This window comes from Emys orbicularis, chromosome 3 (assembly GCF_028017835.1).
Source record: "Emys orbicularis isolate rEmyOrb1 chromosome 3, rEmyOrb1.hap1, whole genome shotgun sequence".
NCBI lineage: Eukaryota > Metazoa > Chordata > Testudines > Emydidae > Emys > Emys orbicularis.
Genome location: NC_088685.1, coordinates 110,422,354 through 110,440,400, shown reverse-complemented (window position 1 = coordinate 110,440,400; position 18,047 = coordinate 110,422,354). Strand labels below are relative to the sequence as shown.

General features: G+C 39.9%; 1 protein-coding gene across 1 annotated transcript; it reads left to right on the top strand.

Moving 5' to 3' along the window:
- Positions 1 to 4,551: 4,551 nt before the first annotated feature.
- On the top strand, positions 4,552 to 17,717 carry NMBR (neuromedin B receptor). The gene is made up of 3 exons (XM_065401906.1): positions 4,552 to 4,979; positions 16,083 to 16,431; positions 17,316 to 17,717. The coding sequence occupies exons 1-3, from the start codon at positions 4,552 to 4,554 to the stop codon at positions 17,715 to 17,717; spliced, it is 1,179 nt and encodes a 392-aa protein (XP_065257978.1).
- The last annotated feature ends 330 nt before the right edge of the window (positions 17,718 to 18,047 follow it).

Sequence of the window (18,047 nt, the reverse complement as noted above, 5' to 3'; positions counted from 1 at the left end):
AAGATTTAAGAATTCTTTCTTTCTTTACTTGGAATTGGGTTAAAGGGTCGCTAAACTGAGATTCCATGTAAAATTAGAAGAACATAAAACAAGCAACTTTATTTGTTTCAGCATCTTTTTAAACATTTCCATTCATTCTCTGATACAATGTATTGTTAAATTGACATTGTTTTGATGATTTCTATATCAAGGATTTTTTAGCCCATGTCTCTTTCAGAGTACACAGCATTGTTTAACCTATTTAGCTTTAATATTCACACTTGGAGTCTCTTCTTATATTAGATGATTATTACTTTCCTTATCTGGAGAGCCATGGCTTTCTAAAATATATTTCACCCAGAATGGTGGATATTTGAGAGATAACACATTCAAGTAGTATGAGAGAAAAGGGCATCTTTCAAGTTATTCCTCTAGAAGAATGGGAAGTTATGCAATTTGTGATTAAATAATATTGTTGTTGTTGTTGTTTGTTTTTTACATGAAGGTATAAGCATCATGCTTTCAATCATCAAAATCTCCTGTGCATTAGAGGAGTGAGATTATCACGTGGACCTAATAGTTCTTAATGTTCAGATTGCAAGGTATGATTTAATCGCCTATGCGAACCTCTGCCTTGAGTGGAGTTTGCGGTCAGACTTGCTGGACAGAAACGAGCTATGTTAAGTTGGTCACAGCAGCAACAGATCTACATCCGCTGATATGCACAAGTACCTGTTCCACAAATACGAATAGATGGGAGCTGAACTTATTCCTTGTTTTGAACAGTGCTCAGTAGATGGCGCTTGAGACACGCGTGGAGTCTATTAGCTTCATTCCTATGCCGACTTGTTATTCAGTCCTGTAAAAAGGCTTTTTGTTTTAATGAATGGGCCGATTTGTCTTTTCCCCTTTGGGGAGCGGTACAGCATAGTAAGTGTTTTCAAAGATTAATCTCCCAGCCGTACCGTGATTTTAAATTTCCAATATATACTGCTATGAATGAAAAGTGAGTTTCAACTCTCCGTTACTTTCTTTCTCACCGGAGTTACTAACTTGTTGCAATCTCTCTCTCTCCTCTCCCTCGCTCTCGTTGCTCTGAAACTAACGTATCCATTTTTTCTTGTGTGCCCGTAGCTATAATCTGAAATAAACAACAGTATCAGAAGATATGGATTAACTCCTTTATTTCAACAGTAAATACTAGATAGTTTGAACATCAAGATCTGAGTCCCTTGATTGCTTCCCCTCTGTCCCCCAAGGAAATTAGATTCTTGATATTTGTGGTCTATGTGTTTATCCTTTGAAAGGCATTGGAGGCAAGATCTATCATTCTGTTTCCAACGTGTAAATTACAGATGTCAGACCATATTAATTTCTGTGCTGAGTTTTGAAAATGTGATGGAGGTAAAACTTAAAGGAATTAAAGCAGGACTTTCAGAGGGGGATTTTCAAAGGCACTTGTGTGATTCAGGGTGGGATTCTCAAGCACCTGTGTGATTTAGGAGCATTGACCTGTGCTCTTAAATCACCTAGGCGCTTTTGAAAATTCACCCTTCAATTTGAAGAACATGTTAAAATTTGCCAGGATAAGAATTCTTTAATAGATCAGTGTCAGAATGGCGATTTTCCATAGACTCGCTCTAGTTGAGTCAAGAGGCGAGGGGCTGCTTGGCTAGATTCAGGAGTTAGCACCCAGACCACGAATGCAGGATAAAATACCAAGTAAAAACCCTTTCAAATGTTTTGCTTTTAATGCTCAGCTGGCGTTTCAGATTTGACTGGTTCAAGACGACTCAGGTTTTCGAATTTCCCCATTCCCTGGTACGATGAGTGAATTTCTAACCAAGACCAACTTCTCTCTCATTGTCACATGTGATCACCCCATAAATCTGTAGTGAAATACATAAACAATGACAAGCCATCATCCCAAATCACAAGTAAAATGCATTCTCAAAAAAGTCACTAGGGACGTTTGACAGATTTAACTTTTACTAATTCATTCTATCTTTCTCAATCAGTAGACACCTTACAATAGGAGGAAGAGTGAATAGTGGTTAGAAAACGATCAAGGTAATTTAATATCAGTATTGTGAAAAATGACCTTTACAGAGTTAAAATAAACTCAATTACGTTTATTCTATCAATAATAAACCAGTAATTTAGAGAACTACTCGAGGCAAGAATGTGTGTTCCAGGCTATCTCAATGGAACCGCAATTTGATTTGCTTAAGTGGGACTATAAATCCAATAGGTAAACAACTGTACGTGTTACATGACAGCTGTGAGCTTCTATAGCAAACACTTAGTGGCAAACTTTTAGTCTGGATGTCAGATGTTTCTGAATAGTAGCACGGGTTGTTTTCGGTAGGATTTACTGTGTTCTGTAAAACAGTACTCTGCAGTACATGAATCGGTAATCTACAATAGTGTAATTCCAGGAGATTAGAAAAGTTATATATTTTTTAAAACAACAGTAACAAAATAACAACAACGTAGCCGTTATAGCACTTTTTATGAGTAAACCTCAAAGCATTTTACAGATGGGGAAACTGAGGCACAGAGCGGTGAAATGACATGCCCTTGGTCACCCAGAGCCAGGAATACAACCCAGGAATTAATGTGTTGATGGTGTTACTCTTGCGAAGCAATAGTGTGTTAAACGTATGTGTTTTTATCTTTATGTATATAAAGATGTATTAAAGATAAACCAGTTTCCCTTATAATTCCAGTTTCTTTACTGGATAATGCATTGTTGACCGGATATGTATTATCTCATACAGCTGACAGACTTTGTTAGGATATTAGTTTCCTATTGTCACTTCACCGCTTTCTGCATGTGTTCATTCATTAATGTTTTTTTTTTCTATACTCCACAATCTTTTAATCCTGTATGCCAAATATACCATGATTATTGTTTTAATAATGTGAACACTGCAAGTTTGTTCCATGCCTTTTGGTAGCATTCAGAAAAAATAAAGATAGAGGACAATTTCCAGACAGTACTCATGGCAACTAGCGCTATTTCACTGTATTGCTATAACCCGGCTCTTGACATTGAAAACTTAAACTCCCCTAGATGTTTCTCCATTGTACGATATTTGTACAGGTGCATCGCATTAAATGAATGGATCCCACTTAAAATGTACGATACGATTAGGAAACCAAACGTGAGTCTTTTATGACAAAAATATCCAAACCACACCCATCACCATATTGTAGTCTAAGAATTTTCGGGCGACCCACAGTGTTTCAACAAAGATCTTAAGTATGTTGTTTAATGGAAGAGCAAGGCCCTCTGGTGATAGACCCTACGCTGCACAGACCCATTCATCACTTACAATATATGTTGATTTGCCATTGGCATATTACAGCACAGATACATCTCAGCTTTTCCCATTTCCTTAATCCAGACGAATTTTAGGTGAACTATTACAAACCAAAAACTCAAGGCAAAACATTCTTAGTCTGTTGGCCAAACGCTCTTTGAACTCGACAAAACAAACACAGTTGGATAAGATAAGTTTGAATATAGGTCCACCCTCCACCCCCCCTTTAAAGCTAGTCGGTTTCAAGAGTCACTGGAAAGTGTCCGGGACTAAAGAGGTTTTGTTTCCTAAGGAGAGTCTACGCGTTTTCAGCACTAAATGCTGGACAGCTCCACCCCCGCCGCCCGCGCGATGAATGGGTATTAGAGCCAGTAACATGGACTGGGCAGCTCCCTGGGCCAAAGGCAGAACTATCCAGTTAGCAGCATTCCTAGGTGGTTGGTTTATCACTCCGATTTGAGCTCCAGCTGGAAATGATAACAATTCGTAGCAGGACAGGTGTGGAGGGTGCTAGCTCACTGTCGCCTCTTCTAGCGGTCTCCGAGCCAAACGTGCCTTCATCTGGAGATGAAGAGCTCCTCCCATCCACAACCACAACGGACCAAATTTCATGCATTCCACCCAATGGGCTTGGCGGCTCCTCCCAGCAGAGGCGGAGCTGGGCGAATGTAAAAATGGAAGGACTGAGGCAGGAGAAGACCCAGCCTCCCTCCAGCCCATCAGCTGGGCTCTGTCAGAAAGGGACTGAAACACAGCACGGGAAGAGGCTGCGGACCATCAAAGCCTGTGGAAGGAGCTGTACAGTTCCATAGACCCGGAGAGCTGTAGTCTCTTCTCTTGCCAGAGCAATGAAGACCCGGCTAGGAAGTTATGCCAGTCCCATCACTATCTCCGTCTGAGCAGCTGTGAGAAAGGACTTCGGGATGTGCCCTTCAGAACAGAAGCACTCTGAAGATGATGATTAAGGCAAACAGAAAACTGCGTTCTGGATCTCGTTTAGTTCCCCACATCTTCCCAATGTGCAAGAGACTGTTCTGACCCTGAAGAAGTGGCTCTGGGTAGAGAAATGGCACAACTGAAGGTTTCTCTCTTCTAACTCTTCAGCGTTTGCCCGCAGACAATCCCTCCTTTGCGTTTTTGGTGGGAGAAAACTTGAAAGAAAGAAAGAACAAAATTTTCTTTGCTGACTCAGAGACAAATCCTTTTGCTCTTTCCCATTGCAGTTGGTATCTCCGCAGCTGGGAGGATGGCTGGGGAGCTCTCCCTCAACCTTACCGTGCAGCCCGCAGGAGGAAATGTCAGCAATGCTTTGGTGCCAGGGGTGGTGCTGAAGACAGACCTCCTGGCCCCTTCCCGGGGCACGGCGATGTTTATCATCCGCTGTGTGATCCCTTCGCTTTATCTGCTCATCATCACCGTGGGCTTGCTAGGCAACATCACCCTGGTGAAGATCTTCATTTCCAACAGCGCTATGAGGAGCGTGCCCAATATCTTCATCTCCAGCCTGGCCGCCGGAGACCTCTTGCTGCTGGTGACCTGCATGCCGGTGGATGCCTCCAGCTACCTCTTCGAGGAATGGATGTTCGGGAAGGTGGGCTGCAAACTCATCCCGGCCATCCAGCTCACCTCGGTGGGCGTGTCCGTCTTCACTCTCACCGCCCTGAGTGCAGACAGGTAAGATGGCAATACGCCTAGAGATCGTGTGTGTGTGTGTGTGTGTGTGAGAGAGAGAAATTTCTGCTCTACAGGAGCAACTAGCTGGTACCATAGGAATGCTGGTGCAACAGAATGTTCTGTTTTGACATGCCCTTGAATTATATCTTGATTTTGTTGCCCAAAACAGCGATACCCATTTCATCTCCAATCCAAACATACAGAAAAAACAACAAACAAATTCCCTCACTCTTTCCTCCAACACATAAAGAGGAAAGGGCTTATTCCTGCATCTCTTTCTGCTAAATGATTTAAAGAGAACCATTCAAGGAATTCAAGGCTACTGGATCAGCTCCATTAACATTTTCAAACTTTTGTAGAGGAATAGCAGATAAAGAAAAATACACTTTCTCTTTCTACCATCACTCATGTCCTAGTCTGACAATTCTTACTCACAGTGGTAGGTATTATTCATGTGAGTAGCCCTATTGACTCCACTGGGACTGTTCCCAGGTGTAGTATTTGCTTGAATAAGGAAGGGATTGCAGGCTCAGGCCCTAAATGACAAAAGTATTGCAAAATGACTGACTACATCCTTTAAATTATCATTGTCTTTTTTTTTTCCTGTTTTGAACACTTTTCTTCAGCTACAGATGAAAGTTTTTGAACTCCTTCAGGCAAAGTTCTCACTGACTTCTGTGGGAGTTTTATCTGAGCATGTGCATGCATGACTGGCTTGTAATGTATAACACTGATAAAGGTTTGTGTTGGAAAAAATATCTTTAGCTTTAACACAAGTTTGTTGTTGTTTTTTTGTTGTTTTGTTTTTGTTTTAACTTTTTCCTTCAGGGTATAAAACAATTTTATTTCAGGTTTTCAGCCAGTTTGCCAAAGAGTCTAATTTCATCTAAGAGCTTGATCCAAAAGCCCCTCAAAGTCAGATTAACTTTAGTGGGCTTTGAATCAGGCCCTATATTATTATTTTTGTATAAAGCATTCAGTCTATATTCATGTTTTGTATCTTTGACTGCAATTTGTGAAAGATCCTTAAAGGAGAATGTAACACTCTGATTTTAGGAATTTACCTCAAACTGCCTTATATATGAAAGTGGACACGCAAAATATTCTTTCATTTTAAAAAGTGCTATTGTGATATTTTATATGATACGTAAGGAATATATTTGCAAATCAGAGATTTGTAAAATCACCAGTGAAATATGGTGGCGGTGGTATAGTGGTTCAAGTTTCATTTATTTTACTTTTGAGATACAACTTCGGAGTCATCATAAATTCAGTATTATTATACATATAGTTTTGTATCCTTGTTATATTCATAAAGATGCATGAAAGTAATAATAATGCTGAAGTCATGATGACTGCATATATTTTAGTGTTGACATCCTAGAAAACAGCAATACACACTATGTCTTGACTGCATAAAATATTTTTATTACAGGTGGTTCCTTTAACATTTTACAGGTTTGTATTGTATTATGCATAGTAGAAATGAGAGTGATTTCCCTGATAAAGCCAAGCATATTATTTGACAGCTGTGTTTCTTCTTTTCTTCTGTAGATTATCTTTTAATTTACTGGGGATTTATTCACTTGGTAAATAATTACCAATCTCAATCCATCAGTCTTTACTCAGCAAAAACTTCCATAGACTTCAGTTGACTGAGTCGTTATTACTTTTGGACACAGTCCAACTTTCATTAAAGTCAATGAGAGTCTTGACTTAATGGGAGTTGGAGAGAACTCTTTCAACCCTATCCTGCACTTTTGTAGACCTTAAGCTCCCATTGAACTAAATGGAAGGCATTCATACTTAAGGAATGCTGGACTGATCTCCAAAGAAGTTACAGGGGCCCCACTGTAGTTTACTACATGGTTAGTTTGGTGCACAGTAAACATACTCGTTTCACGGATATCCTTTAAAGTATTTGTACATTTTACTACATTGTAACTAAAAGTTTTTCTGGTCTATCATTGCCATGAGACTCAACAGAAAATACTCAGACAGACCTAAGGAGAGATTTGTGAATTTGTCTTTCTTTAGCTTTAGGAGGAAAAAGGGATCAAATTTGTCCCTTTAAACTTCAGTGGGGTTAAACATACAAAGTAAAATAGTCAGAGTTTTTTTAACAGTATGCCTACATTTACTATTTGGATTGTATAAAAGGAGTTGGGAGAAACTAGAATGAGGAGCAAAAGGGAGGGTGTAATTAATAGTAATCATAAGTTTGGAAATTCCCTACATCAAGTGACGTGCTACAGTAATGGTGATTTCTGAAAATAAAATATTACAAAGGTTGACTTCATAAGTCACCATGGACTGAACAGTATGATATTTGAGTATTGAGACTTGTTGTGGATGGGGGTCAATTAATATCCTTGTTTGGATATTACAGTGGTACTCATTGCATATACATCTATTCTAACTGTGCTTTGTATTTCATTTGACCTTTCTGTTACAGATAAATATTTTCTTCAGAAAACTGGTGACCTCTTCCTTTTAGTGAAACAAATGTGTACCTTGTATCTTGTCCCTTGTAGAATACTGGGCTCCCATGATCTTTCTCCATGTAAACTTCCTGTAGAAACTTCCTGTACTGCATGATGATTAGAAACAATTATATCTGCAAAATGCCTAGAAAACAAGTTTCAATGTGTCTGGATTCTATCATAGAAGCATAGAATATCAGGGTTGGAAGGGACCTCAGGAGGTCATCTAGTCCAACCCCCTGCTCAAAGCAGGACCAATCCCCAGCTAAATCATCCCAGCCAGGGCTTTGTCAAGCCTGACCTTAAAAACCTCTAAGGAAGGAGATTCCACCACCTCCCTAGGTAACCCATTCCAGTGCTTCACCACCCTCCTGGTGAAAAAGTTTTTCCTAATATCCAACCTAAACCTCCTCCACTTCAACTTGAGACCATTACTCCTTGTTCTGTCATCTGCTACCACTGAGAACAGTCTAGATCCATCCTCTTTGGAACCCCCTTTCATGTAGTTGAAAGCAGCTATCAAATCCCCCCTCATTCTTCTCTTCTGCAGACTAAACAATCCCATTTTCCTCAGCCGCTCCTCATAAGTCATGTGCTCCAGCCCCCTAATCATTTTTATTGCCTTCCGCTGGAGTCTTTCCAATTTTTCCATATCCTTCTTGTAGTGTGGGGCCCAAAACTGGACACAGTACTCTAGATGAGGCCTCACCAATGTCGAATAGAAGATCACGTCCCTCGATCTGCTGGCAATGCCCCTACTTATACAGCCCAAAATGCCATTAGCCTTCTTGGCAACAAGAGCACACTGTTGACTCATATCCAGCTTCTCGTCCACTGTAACCCCTAGGTCCTTTTCTGCAGAACTGCTGCCTAGCCATTTGATCCCTAGTCTGTAGCAGTGCATGGGATTCTTCCGTCCTAAGTGCAGGACTCTGCACTTGTCCTTGTTGAACCTCATCAGGTTTCTTTTGGCCCAATCCTCTAATTTATCTAGGTCCCTCTGTATCCTATCTCTACTCTCCAGCATATCTACCACTCCTCCCAGTTTAGTGTCATCTGCAAACTTGCTGAGGGTGCAGTCCACGCCATCCTCCAGATCATTAATGAAGATATTGAACAAAACCAGCCCCAGGACCGACCCTTGGAGTACTCCACTTGATACTGGCTGCCAACTAGATACGGAGCCATTGATTACTACCCATTGAGCCCGACAATCTAGCCAGCTTTCTATCCACCTTACAGTCCATTCATCCAGCCCATACTTCTTTAACTTGGCGGCAAGAATACTGTGGGAGACCATAACAAAAGCTTTGCTAAAATCAAGGAATAACATGTCCACTGCTTTCCCTTCCATCCACAGAGCCAGTTATCTCATCATAGAAGGCATTTAGGTTAGTCAATTAGGTTAGTTAAGGATAATGGACCAGATTTTCAGGAAGTGTAAATGGAGCTATGCTGATTTACACCAGCTAAAGATCCAGCCCAACATTTTCAGCTTCCTTTAACAATACCATGGGCTACTGTTTATAGTTCATACTTTTTTGCATGGTCACATTTTTCTAATATTGTGATCAAATATAATTCTGCTGCTTTCTCTAGATTTTTTTTTCTCTTTTTAACAAATGCTTAAAGTGCAGAGGGTCAAATGCAGCCCTTGTGTAACTCCATTGAAATCAATGGAATTAGACCAAGCATAAATTGAGTTCTATCACCATACATACGGAGTGACTTATTCTTCTTGTTTAAAAGCATGACCAAAAGAAAGCACTAATTAGATGGCTATTAGGATAATTGAATAATGGTCATGGTTGAAATTCAGGCTCCACTGAAGTTAATAAGTTTTTTATCATTGACTACACTAGAGCCAGCATTTTAACTCCTACATTTTAATAGCAAAGCCCCATAATCATTTTGGCCCCAATCCAAAAGCATTTAAGAACATGCTTACAGTTAAGAACCTGCTTTAGTGCTTTGCTGGATCAGCACCTTACATCATTATTGAGATTTGAATAGCTCAGCTATTCAATACAATATTACTTTTAATCTTCTATGGCTTCAAGTAGCATTTCTTGGAACTATGTATAAGTAGATGTAGAAATGGAGAGAAAGACAACTACAGTTCTATATAACCTTAAAAATATATGAGTTCAGTGCTGGTTTCTGACTTTATCATAGAAAACAAAATGCTTGTTGAGTCAGTTTATACCTCTATTATTTCTTACATTGTCAGATACCCAATTAAAAAATTAGGATGAGGTCTTTCAGCAGTGGTGCTAAAGTCCTTTACTAGCGTGTGGTGGGCACCAAAATATCTCATAGCAGGTACTGGGTTTGTATCCTTAAATATTTGCATACACACCGGACCATGAGGTCATTTTATGAGACATAGGCCACAGAAAGTGGTATTTTCATGAGTAATGTCATGTCACAGTGTCAGCATTTGCAGGTAGTATTGTCTTATGGACTGTATCCCATAAATTATGGTACATAAAACATCAGTTTTTCATAAGTGGGGAACTAACAGTAAAAGATTTACCTTGACTAGAAGTCTGTGTTCAGAGGTACCCACATACTCCTAAACAAGTCTGTCTCTCTTAAAAACATGGAGTGGAGGCAAAAAGTAATTATTTTCTACACTTTTTTTGTGCTAAACTCCATTGGCACACTGAGTGTGTGATGGAGGGGTTTGAAGAAATTTAAATCATCCAACAGGTGTAGTTAGGGTGACCAGATGTCCCGATTTTATAGGGACAGTCCAGATTTTTGGGTCTTTTTCTTATATAGGCTCCTAATACACCCCTAATTTCTTGGAGTGGCAGAATTTGTTTCCCCAGAAACTTATCATGAAACACTGAACACATGTCACTGACATTCACTTTGAGCATATGAACAGTTTTAATCATGTCTCCACTCACCCATTCAATTTCTCTTCACTCCTAGTGCTTATCATAACATTGAATGATCATTCCACGGTAAATGCAGAGCCAGTTCTACTCAGCAAAGGGATATCTCTTGAAAAAGCATTTTATTTTTGTTAAAAAACAAACAGCACCAAATGGATAAACTGATTCTATGAAAAACTGGGACATTGCAGGTGTCCTGAAAGAACTTCCCAGGACACTAGACCATCATATGAATAAGGTCATTTTCTCCTGTACTGAATAGTCAAATTCTGCTCATCTTACTCAGGCAAATAGACTCATTAAGTCCATGCAGCTGCTCATGTAAGGAAAGCAGGATTTGCTTTAGAGGGTTTACTTTTCACCCTCCTGGTATAAAATTTCTCTGCATGATCTACTACTGGACACTGATTCTTTGTAAAAAGTGCTGAGTTACAACACCTTAGTTCTGTATTTAGACTCCTGATGACCATTTATATTGTCAAGCTAAACAATGGCTTCTTATATTTCAAACCTAACATAATCACACTCAAAGTAAAATTCCAGTAGAGCGATGAGCATGGCAGATGACATTTTGGGGGATTACCTGTGGGCTAAGCACTGGTCCTGTTATCTTAAAATGGAAGCTCTGTGGCTAAGTCAGTTATACCAGAAAACTTCCCCAATAGCCTTAAAACATAATCCAATACAAATCACAGTAATATGACAACAATTTGCAATAATCAGCTTTAAATTACATCTCAGTTATCACCACCTTTTCTTTTCAAGTCAATAGTTGGCACCATTAACATCTCTGAAATTCTCAGATAAACACAATCTGCATTTCAATCTGCTTCAAAAGTAGCAGGAATGCAATGTAATCAGATTGCGTCATCTATGTTTTTACAAACGCCTTCAAATTGCAAAAACATTCACTCTTTTCATAACTGGGGGATCCAGCTGTCTCTATAACTGCAGGGCAGTATCGGTGCTTGCCTTTATAGAAAGAAATCAGTTCATAACACCTCAATTTGGGCTAGATCCTCAGCTGGTATAAAGAGGCATAGCCCCAATGACGTCAATGAAATTATGGAGACAAGGGGGGGTGAGGTGATATCTTCCGAGCTTGTCTTTCACCAACAGAAGTTGGTCCAATAAAAGATATTACCTCACACACTGCCTCTAAAATCCTGGAACCAACATAGCTACAACACCACTGCAAACAACAAATGAAGTTATGCTGATTTACACCAGCTGAGGATGTGGTGTGTTAGCACTGTGTATATGTAAGGCACGAGAGCCTATATGTCCTATTGACACAGGACATTGCATGTAACTGTTTGGCTTTACTACAGGAGTTTACTTATATGGTCCACAGCATTGTTAGTAAAAGTAAAGGAAATCCCTGTAGTTCCATATTCCTGGACAATATTAATGATGGTTCTTTGTGAAGAGCTTGAAGGGATTTTCTTTTGTAAGGTACAGACAAATGGTTTTCATTATACTTCTCAGCCTGCTGTCGAACAGTTTGTGTGGATGGAGCTTGTCTCTAGAACGTAACCCTGAACTGGATGTTTCTGATGTGAGGATCACTCTCCTTTGACTACTTCGTTGGTCCTCGTTTCAATTGATTTCTATGCAGATTACATGGTGTAGTTTTAAGGCCCTAATCCTGCACAGTAAAACACCCCCTGACTTCAAAGGTGCAGGATAAAGGCCTAAGCAAATAAGTCATCTCAGTGTTAGAAGTACTGAGAAAATCTGGCATCATGTTTTGGACAAGGCTGCTTGTTAGTGCTGCAGGTCCATGAAACAGATCTCACTGGTGGCAAACAGACAAGGAAAGAAACACCCCAAATTTGCAGAAAAGCAAAAGGGATATTTCTGTTTTGTCATTGTGGTTGCTACTTTGAAAACTGCTTTTCCTGATGGCTGACAAGCTGCCTGAAAATGGTGGATTTGATGGCTTTGTAAGAGAAAAACCGAGTCCAGCTGTGAAGCTATACCCAAAAGGCATTTAGACATGCTTCATTTCAGGGTACAGTGTGTGTGGCAGGAAGTGGACGCAGTGCAGTGCAGAGCAGCACAGCAGTGGTCAGGAAGTCTGATGCCTGGAGTGGTGGTCTAGCTGTAAGGACTAGAGACTTCTTTTTCTTTTTTCTTGCTACTTCCCTGTTCCAGTTTAGCAACTTTTAAAGCCTTCTTCCAAAACTCATGATTATACTCCTGGCTGTCATGAAAATTGTTCTAAGTTCTGCTGAGATCCAGTCCATGTTCTGAGTCTTTGGCCACCCCCTTGGTCAGCTTCCATCCACAATCATTGAAAAGGCCATCCTACCAACATAACTCTCAGGTCTCCACTGGACATATCCATACCAACATAGCTTCACCTCCCTCAACTTGTCTTCAGTTGGGGCAACCTGCATTAGGCCTCTCACAACCTCATTTCATTTTCTATCATGGAACTGACTATCTCAACATCTTCATTTCCATGGTGGAGAGCATACTGATTTCTTTTCTTGTTGCTGGCCAAGTCTCTGTTTCGTACATTAGGATGGGTTGAATTGCAGTTTTACATACTTTAGCTTTTAACTTTGTTGGTATCTTTTTATCACAAAAAACTGGAGGCATCTCCCACCATTTGCACCAAGCAGCTTTGGTATGATCTCAGGCATCACTCAGGAAGGTACCATTGCCAGTAACCATTGATCCTAGGTATTTAAATTATTCCACTTTAAGCTCTTTGCTTGTAATAACCTTTATGGCAGGTCCTCCTCGATCAGTTGTCACAGCCTCAGTCTTACCAACATTCACTCTAAACTGTGTTGCCACTGTTCAAAGTTGGTTGCAGGATCTCACAGTCATCAGCAAACAGCATATTCCAAGGTGACTCCCTTCGTATATTCTCATTTGTCACATCCAAGACAACAAAAACAACAAAAACAAAAAAGGTCTCAACACTGACTCTGATGCAGGACAACATTTACTAGAAATTCTCAGTTGTAGCCATGTTTGGTTTTGATTATGGTAGTCACTCCATCATATATATCCTAGATAAGAAGGACATATCCTTCCAGCACATCTTTCTGTCACAAAGTCTGCCAAACTAATTATTGTGGTACATGATCATACACCATCTCCAAGTCCATAAAGACCTCACTTAGTTGCTGTCTCTTTTCTCTGAACTTCTCCATGAGTACTCATAGAGCAAATATGGCATAAATCCGTGCTGACCCTTCCAAATTTCAATCATTTCATGCAGACACTTTTCGATAACCTCCCATACTTTCATAGCACTGGAAAAGGACTGAACACCAGGCTAAATTCTGCACTTGTATTCATGGGAGCCTTATATGCACATCCAAACACTGAATTTGGTTCATTGTTTTAAAAATATTTTCCCCAACCAGCTTCAATGAGAACGATGAAGTTGTTGGGGGAGGAGAAGGAAAATAGTCAGAAGGAAGTGAAACATTTTTTAGCACTCAGATCTACTCCCAGTACCGGAGTCATATTTTGATAATATCTGAACTTTTATATGTCTTCCTGTGCATACATATGCTGTAGGCAGGAAGGAAAGAATACAATACTGAAAACAGCGCAAGCAGAGGGTGCTCAGTAAGCTTCAGGTCCTCAAAGGTATAACTGATGAGAGCTGACAAGACCACAGTTGCAGGTGGTGTGGCTGCAGCTATAATAATTCAATGTCCTGTCAGGAAAGAGAGAGAGAGAGAGAGAATTGAATTTAATACAACACATGGTTTCCACAGAAAAAAATGTAATGTTTTTTAAAAAATTGGCAGATGTAATAACCCAATGTTGGCTCAATCAAATCATAAAATGAAACATATGGTTTGTCTTTGTATAATGAAATCAAGGAAGACAGAACTAAGAAAGATATTGTTGACTAATAAGGTCACAATTTGTGTTTGGAAGCCTTCAAGTTCTGCACAGAATTTTTCTGTCTCCGTCATGATAGCATAAAAGATTTCCATTAAGCCTGATGCCCAGATCCTCAAAGGTATCCCACTGAAGTTAGGAGCTTCAAAACCTTTGACAATCTGGGACTCAGGTTAATGGAGATCCTTTATGCTATCATGATGGAGACAGAAAAATTCTGTATAGAACAAGAAGGTTTCCAAACACAGGAGTTGCTGCAGGAAACATTGTGCCCCAGAAACTTTCCTCTGAGGAACAGTTCCTCCAGTGCTTCTCTCTTGCATTGGCTTAGGAATCTGCTACAGCACTATATAGACTGTAAGCTCTGCAGGGCAGACACTGTTTACTACTCTGTTTGTTAAGTGAGTGTAGCACAATGAGAACTTACTCTTGATTGGCCCTTAGGTATTACCATAATAAACATGATTAATAAAATAATAATAATACATGGCATAACATACTCCTCCCTTGGTTTCCAGACAGCTCTGAAGGTTGGCACATAGGGGAGTGGAGCCATCTCTCAACCTCTCCTCCTCCACTCACTCACAGTGCAGGAGAACATTGGATGTTTAGCTCCTGCTTTCCCTTCTGTGCCTGGGTCTGCAGTTTAGGGACATCTAATGCAGCCTGTGGTGCTGGGTGCTAGAATAATTGGGGGCCCCTCCCCACCCCTTCCATCTGCATTCCCCCCTCCCCCCATGCTTCTGCTGGGGGGAACAGGGTCCGAGCGCGGGGGCTTGCCCTACTCCACCTTCCTGGTGCTCCTGCTGGGGGGAGAGCATGGTCAGGGTGCAGTCTTCCCCTGCTCCCTGGCAGGAGTGCTGGGCGGGCAGGCGGAGTGGGGCAAGCCCCTGTGCCCTGATCCCTCTCCCCCCCCAGCAGGAACACTGGTTTGCTGAGCTGGTTGGGGTGCTGGGGAGGCCATTTTTCCAGGGCCTCCCAATTGGCTGGGACCCCAGGGCATGAGACCCCTCGGCCCAGTGGCTAATCTGCCACTGGGTCACAGCTTCACTCCACTCTACTCCCTTGTGTGGCTGAGTTAGATGCAGCCACAATCCAGCCCTTGGTATTCACTTAGGTATATGTTGACTTCTGCTTAGAGCTGGGTGGGAAACATTTTTCCCATCCTGTGAGAATTTTCAAGATTTCAAAAAAAATTCCCATCCTGAATTGGGACAAATTCAAAATGTCAAAAACTAAAAATCTGGAAAAAAAAATCAGTTTGGGTCAATCAAACCATTTCATTTCAATAATTTCTGAAGTTTTGTTTTGCTTTTGAAGATTTTTTATTTCTTATTTTTTTTACTATAATTAACTTAAGATTGTTATGAACCAGAAAACTAGAATTTTTCATTTTGATAATGTAGAACTGAAACATTTCAACAAGTTCAAAATGTGTTGTTTTTTCAAAAATGTTTGAGTTGAGAAATTTATTCAAACCAACCCTTTCCAGCCAAAAATTTTAGTTTTGATGAACCAGTTTTGTGAAAAATAATCCTGACCAGCTTTATTTCTCTTTCTTTTCTTTTACTTTACTGTGGAATGATATTCCTGTTCTTTTATAAGTGTTTGCCTTTTGTATCCTATACTGTTTGTTCATTTATCAATCCTGGCAAAAGTAATATACATTAATAAATACAGTATACTGTAGTAAAAATAGATTATATGTAAATCTATGACACATCACATCAGAAAAATTCAAGTGTTACATGTTACTTTAATCAAAGGCTTGTATTGCCTTTATGCATCAGACATAGAATGTTTATTATTATTATTAATTAATTATTTTTGCTCCTCTCCAGGTACAAAGCAATTGTAAATCCCATGGATATCCAAACATCAAATGCAGTTCTGTGGACGTGTTTTAAAGCTTTCGCCATCTGGATAATCTCCATGATGTTAGCAGTTCCTGAAGCAGTTTTCTCTGAAGTGGCCCAAATCGATGGCACAGATAATGTCAGTTTCAGGGCATGCATACCGTATCCCAAGACAGATGACATGCACCCAAAGATCCACTCTGTGCTGATATTCTTAGTATATTTCCTTATCCCTCTCACCATCATTAGTATCTACTACTATCATATTGCTAAGACTTTAATTAAGAGTGCACACAATATCCCTGGAGAATATAGTGAGCATTCTAAAAGACAGGTAAGCTATTTGCAGTGCACTTGTATGGTGAAAAATTTGTCTGCTGTACACATTTTAAAATAAAAGCACAAAAGCTATAACATACCTAGTATAGGCCTAGGATTATATAAAAATTTTCATAGGCATGGGCCCAGGTCTAGCATTATCTCAAAAATCTCCCTGTTTTAAATCTTATTTTCCCCCACGTTTAGCCCTGTAAATATCTTCTGAGGAACAGGTGGCCTGCAACTCCCACTATTCTACAGCAATGCAATTGGGAACTGCTTCTCTAGTGTTACTTTGGATGCTTTACCAGACCCTTTACCTCAGTCTGCAGCTGAGACGCCACTGAGTGCTAAGAGCACCTGTTCTGGGGATTTCCTAAGAGAATGGTACAAACTGTGGCATTTCAGCCCCAGAGGGAAATAATGGGATGTAAGTACCATTGCAGAGCTAAAACTCCATGCATCAGACTAATAATGTCTCTAAATTTCAAACCTTTTGTCAAATTAGCCAAGTGTTGAGATATGTTCCAAAGGAATCTATTCTACCAGCTTACTGTGGTGACTGAAAGCCAATGTATACTTGGAATATGAGTCCATCTCGGTGTAATTATCTATGTAACAAACCCATATATAAAGGCCAGTCTATCTATTGTAGCTGCCAGCAGCTGAGGATTGGTTAATGAAAGTGAACTGTAAATGAGAAATGAAAGCAAATGAGATAGCAAAAGTAATTTAGCCCTTAAAGGGAGTAATTTTATTGATCTTATCTGAATTCATTGTTAGAGTTATTGTAAAGTGAAATGTAAAGTGAAATGTTACATGTTTTAATTAAACAGTCTGTTATGTGGATTAGTTCTATTCTGTGTTGTTAATTTGGGTTCTGTTGATTTATCATTTTAGATGGAAACTCGAAAGCGTCTGGCAAAAATTGTTCTGGTCTTCGTTGGCTGTTTTGCCATCTGCTGGTTCCCTAACCATGTATTGTACATGTACCGGTCCTTTAATTACAGTGAGATCGACCCATCGCTAGGACATATGATCATTACCTTAGTGGCCCGAGTACTGAGTTTCTGCAACTCCTGCGTCAACCCATTTGCACTGTATTTTCTGAGTGAGAGCTTTAGGAGACATTTCAACAGTCAACTTTGCTGCAAGAGGAAATCTCATCGAGAGAGATCCACCAGTTATCTGCTCAGCTCCTCTGCCATACGAATGACTTCTCTGAAAAGCAATGCCAAGAACACTGTGACCACCTTGACTCTACTGAATGGGCACAACCTAAAACAGGAAATGTCATTATGATTTCATCAGTGTAGTACTTTACCTGGGAATAAATCTGGGCTTTTATTTCACAGCCATGTCAATAGCTTAAGGTGCTTTCACTAGTTCTTGAAACAGAGGATTGATCCAAGTCTCTCAATTTGGGACCATTGCATATCTAACTTCTAATTACTTCAGACAGAAATGAATGATATTACTGAGTGAGAAGAGAAGAATGAGTGTTTCTAAGGCTATTTGTTAAGGGGCACAATTCTGTACATTTAATATACAGGATAACAAAGGTATGGTGTTAATAGAGGTGTAACTGATCTGATGTTATTTAAAAAAGAATATTGATTCACTTAGCTGAAC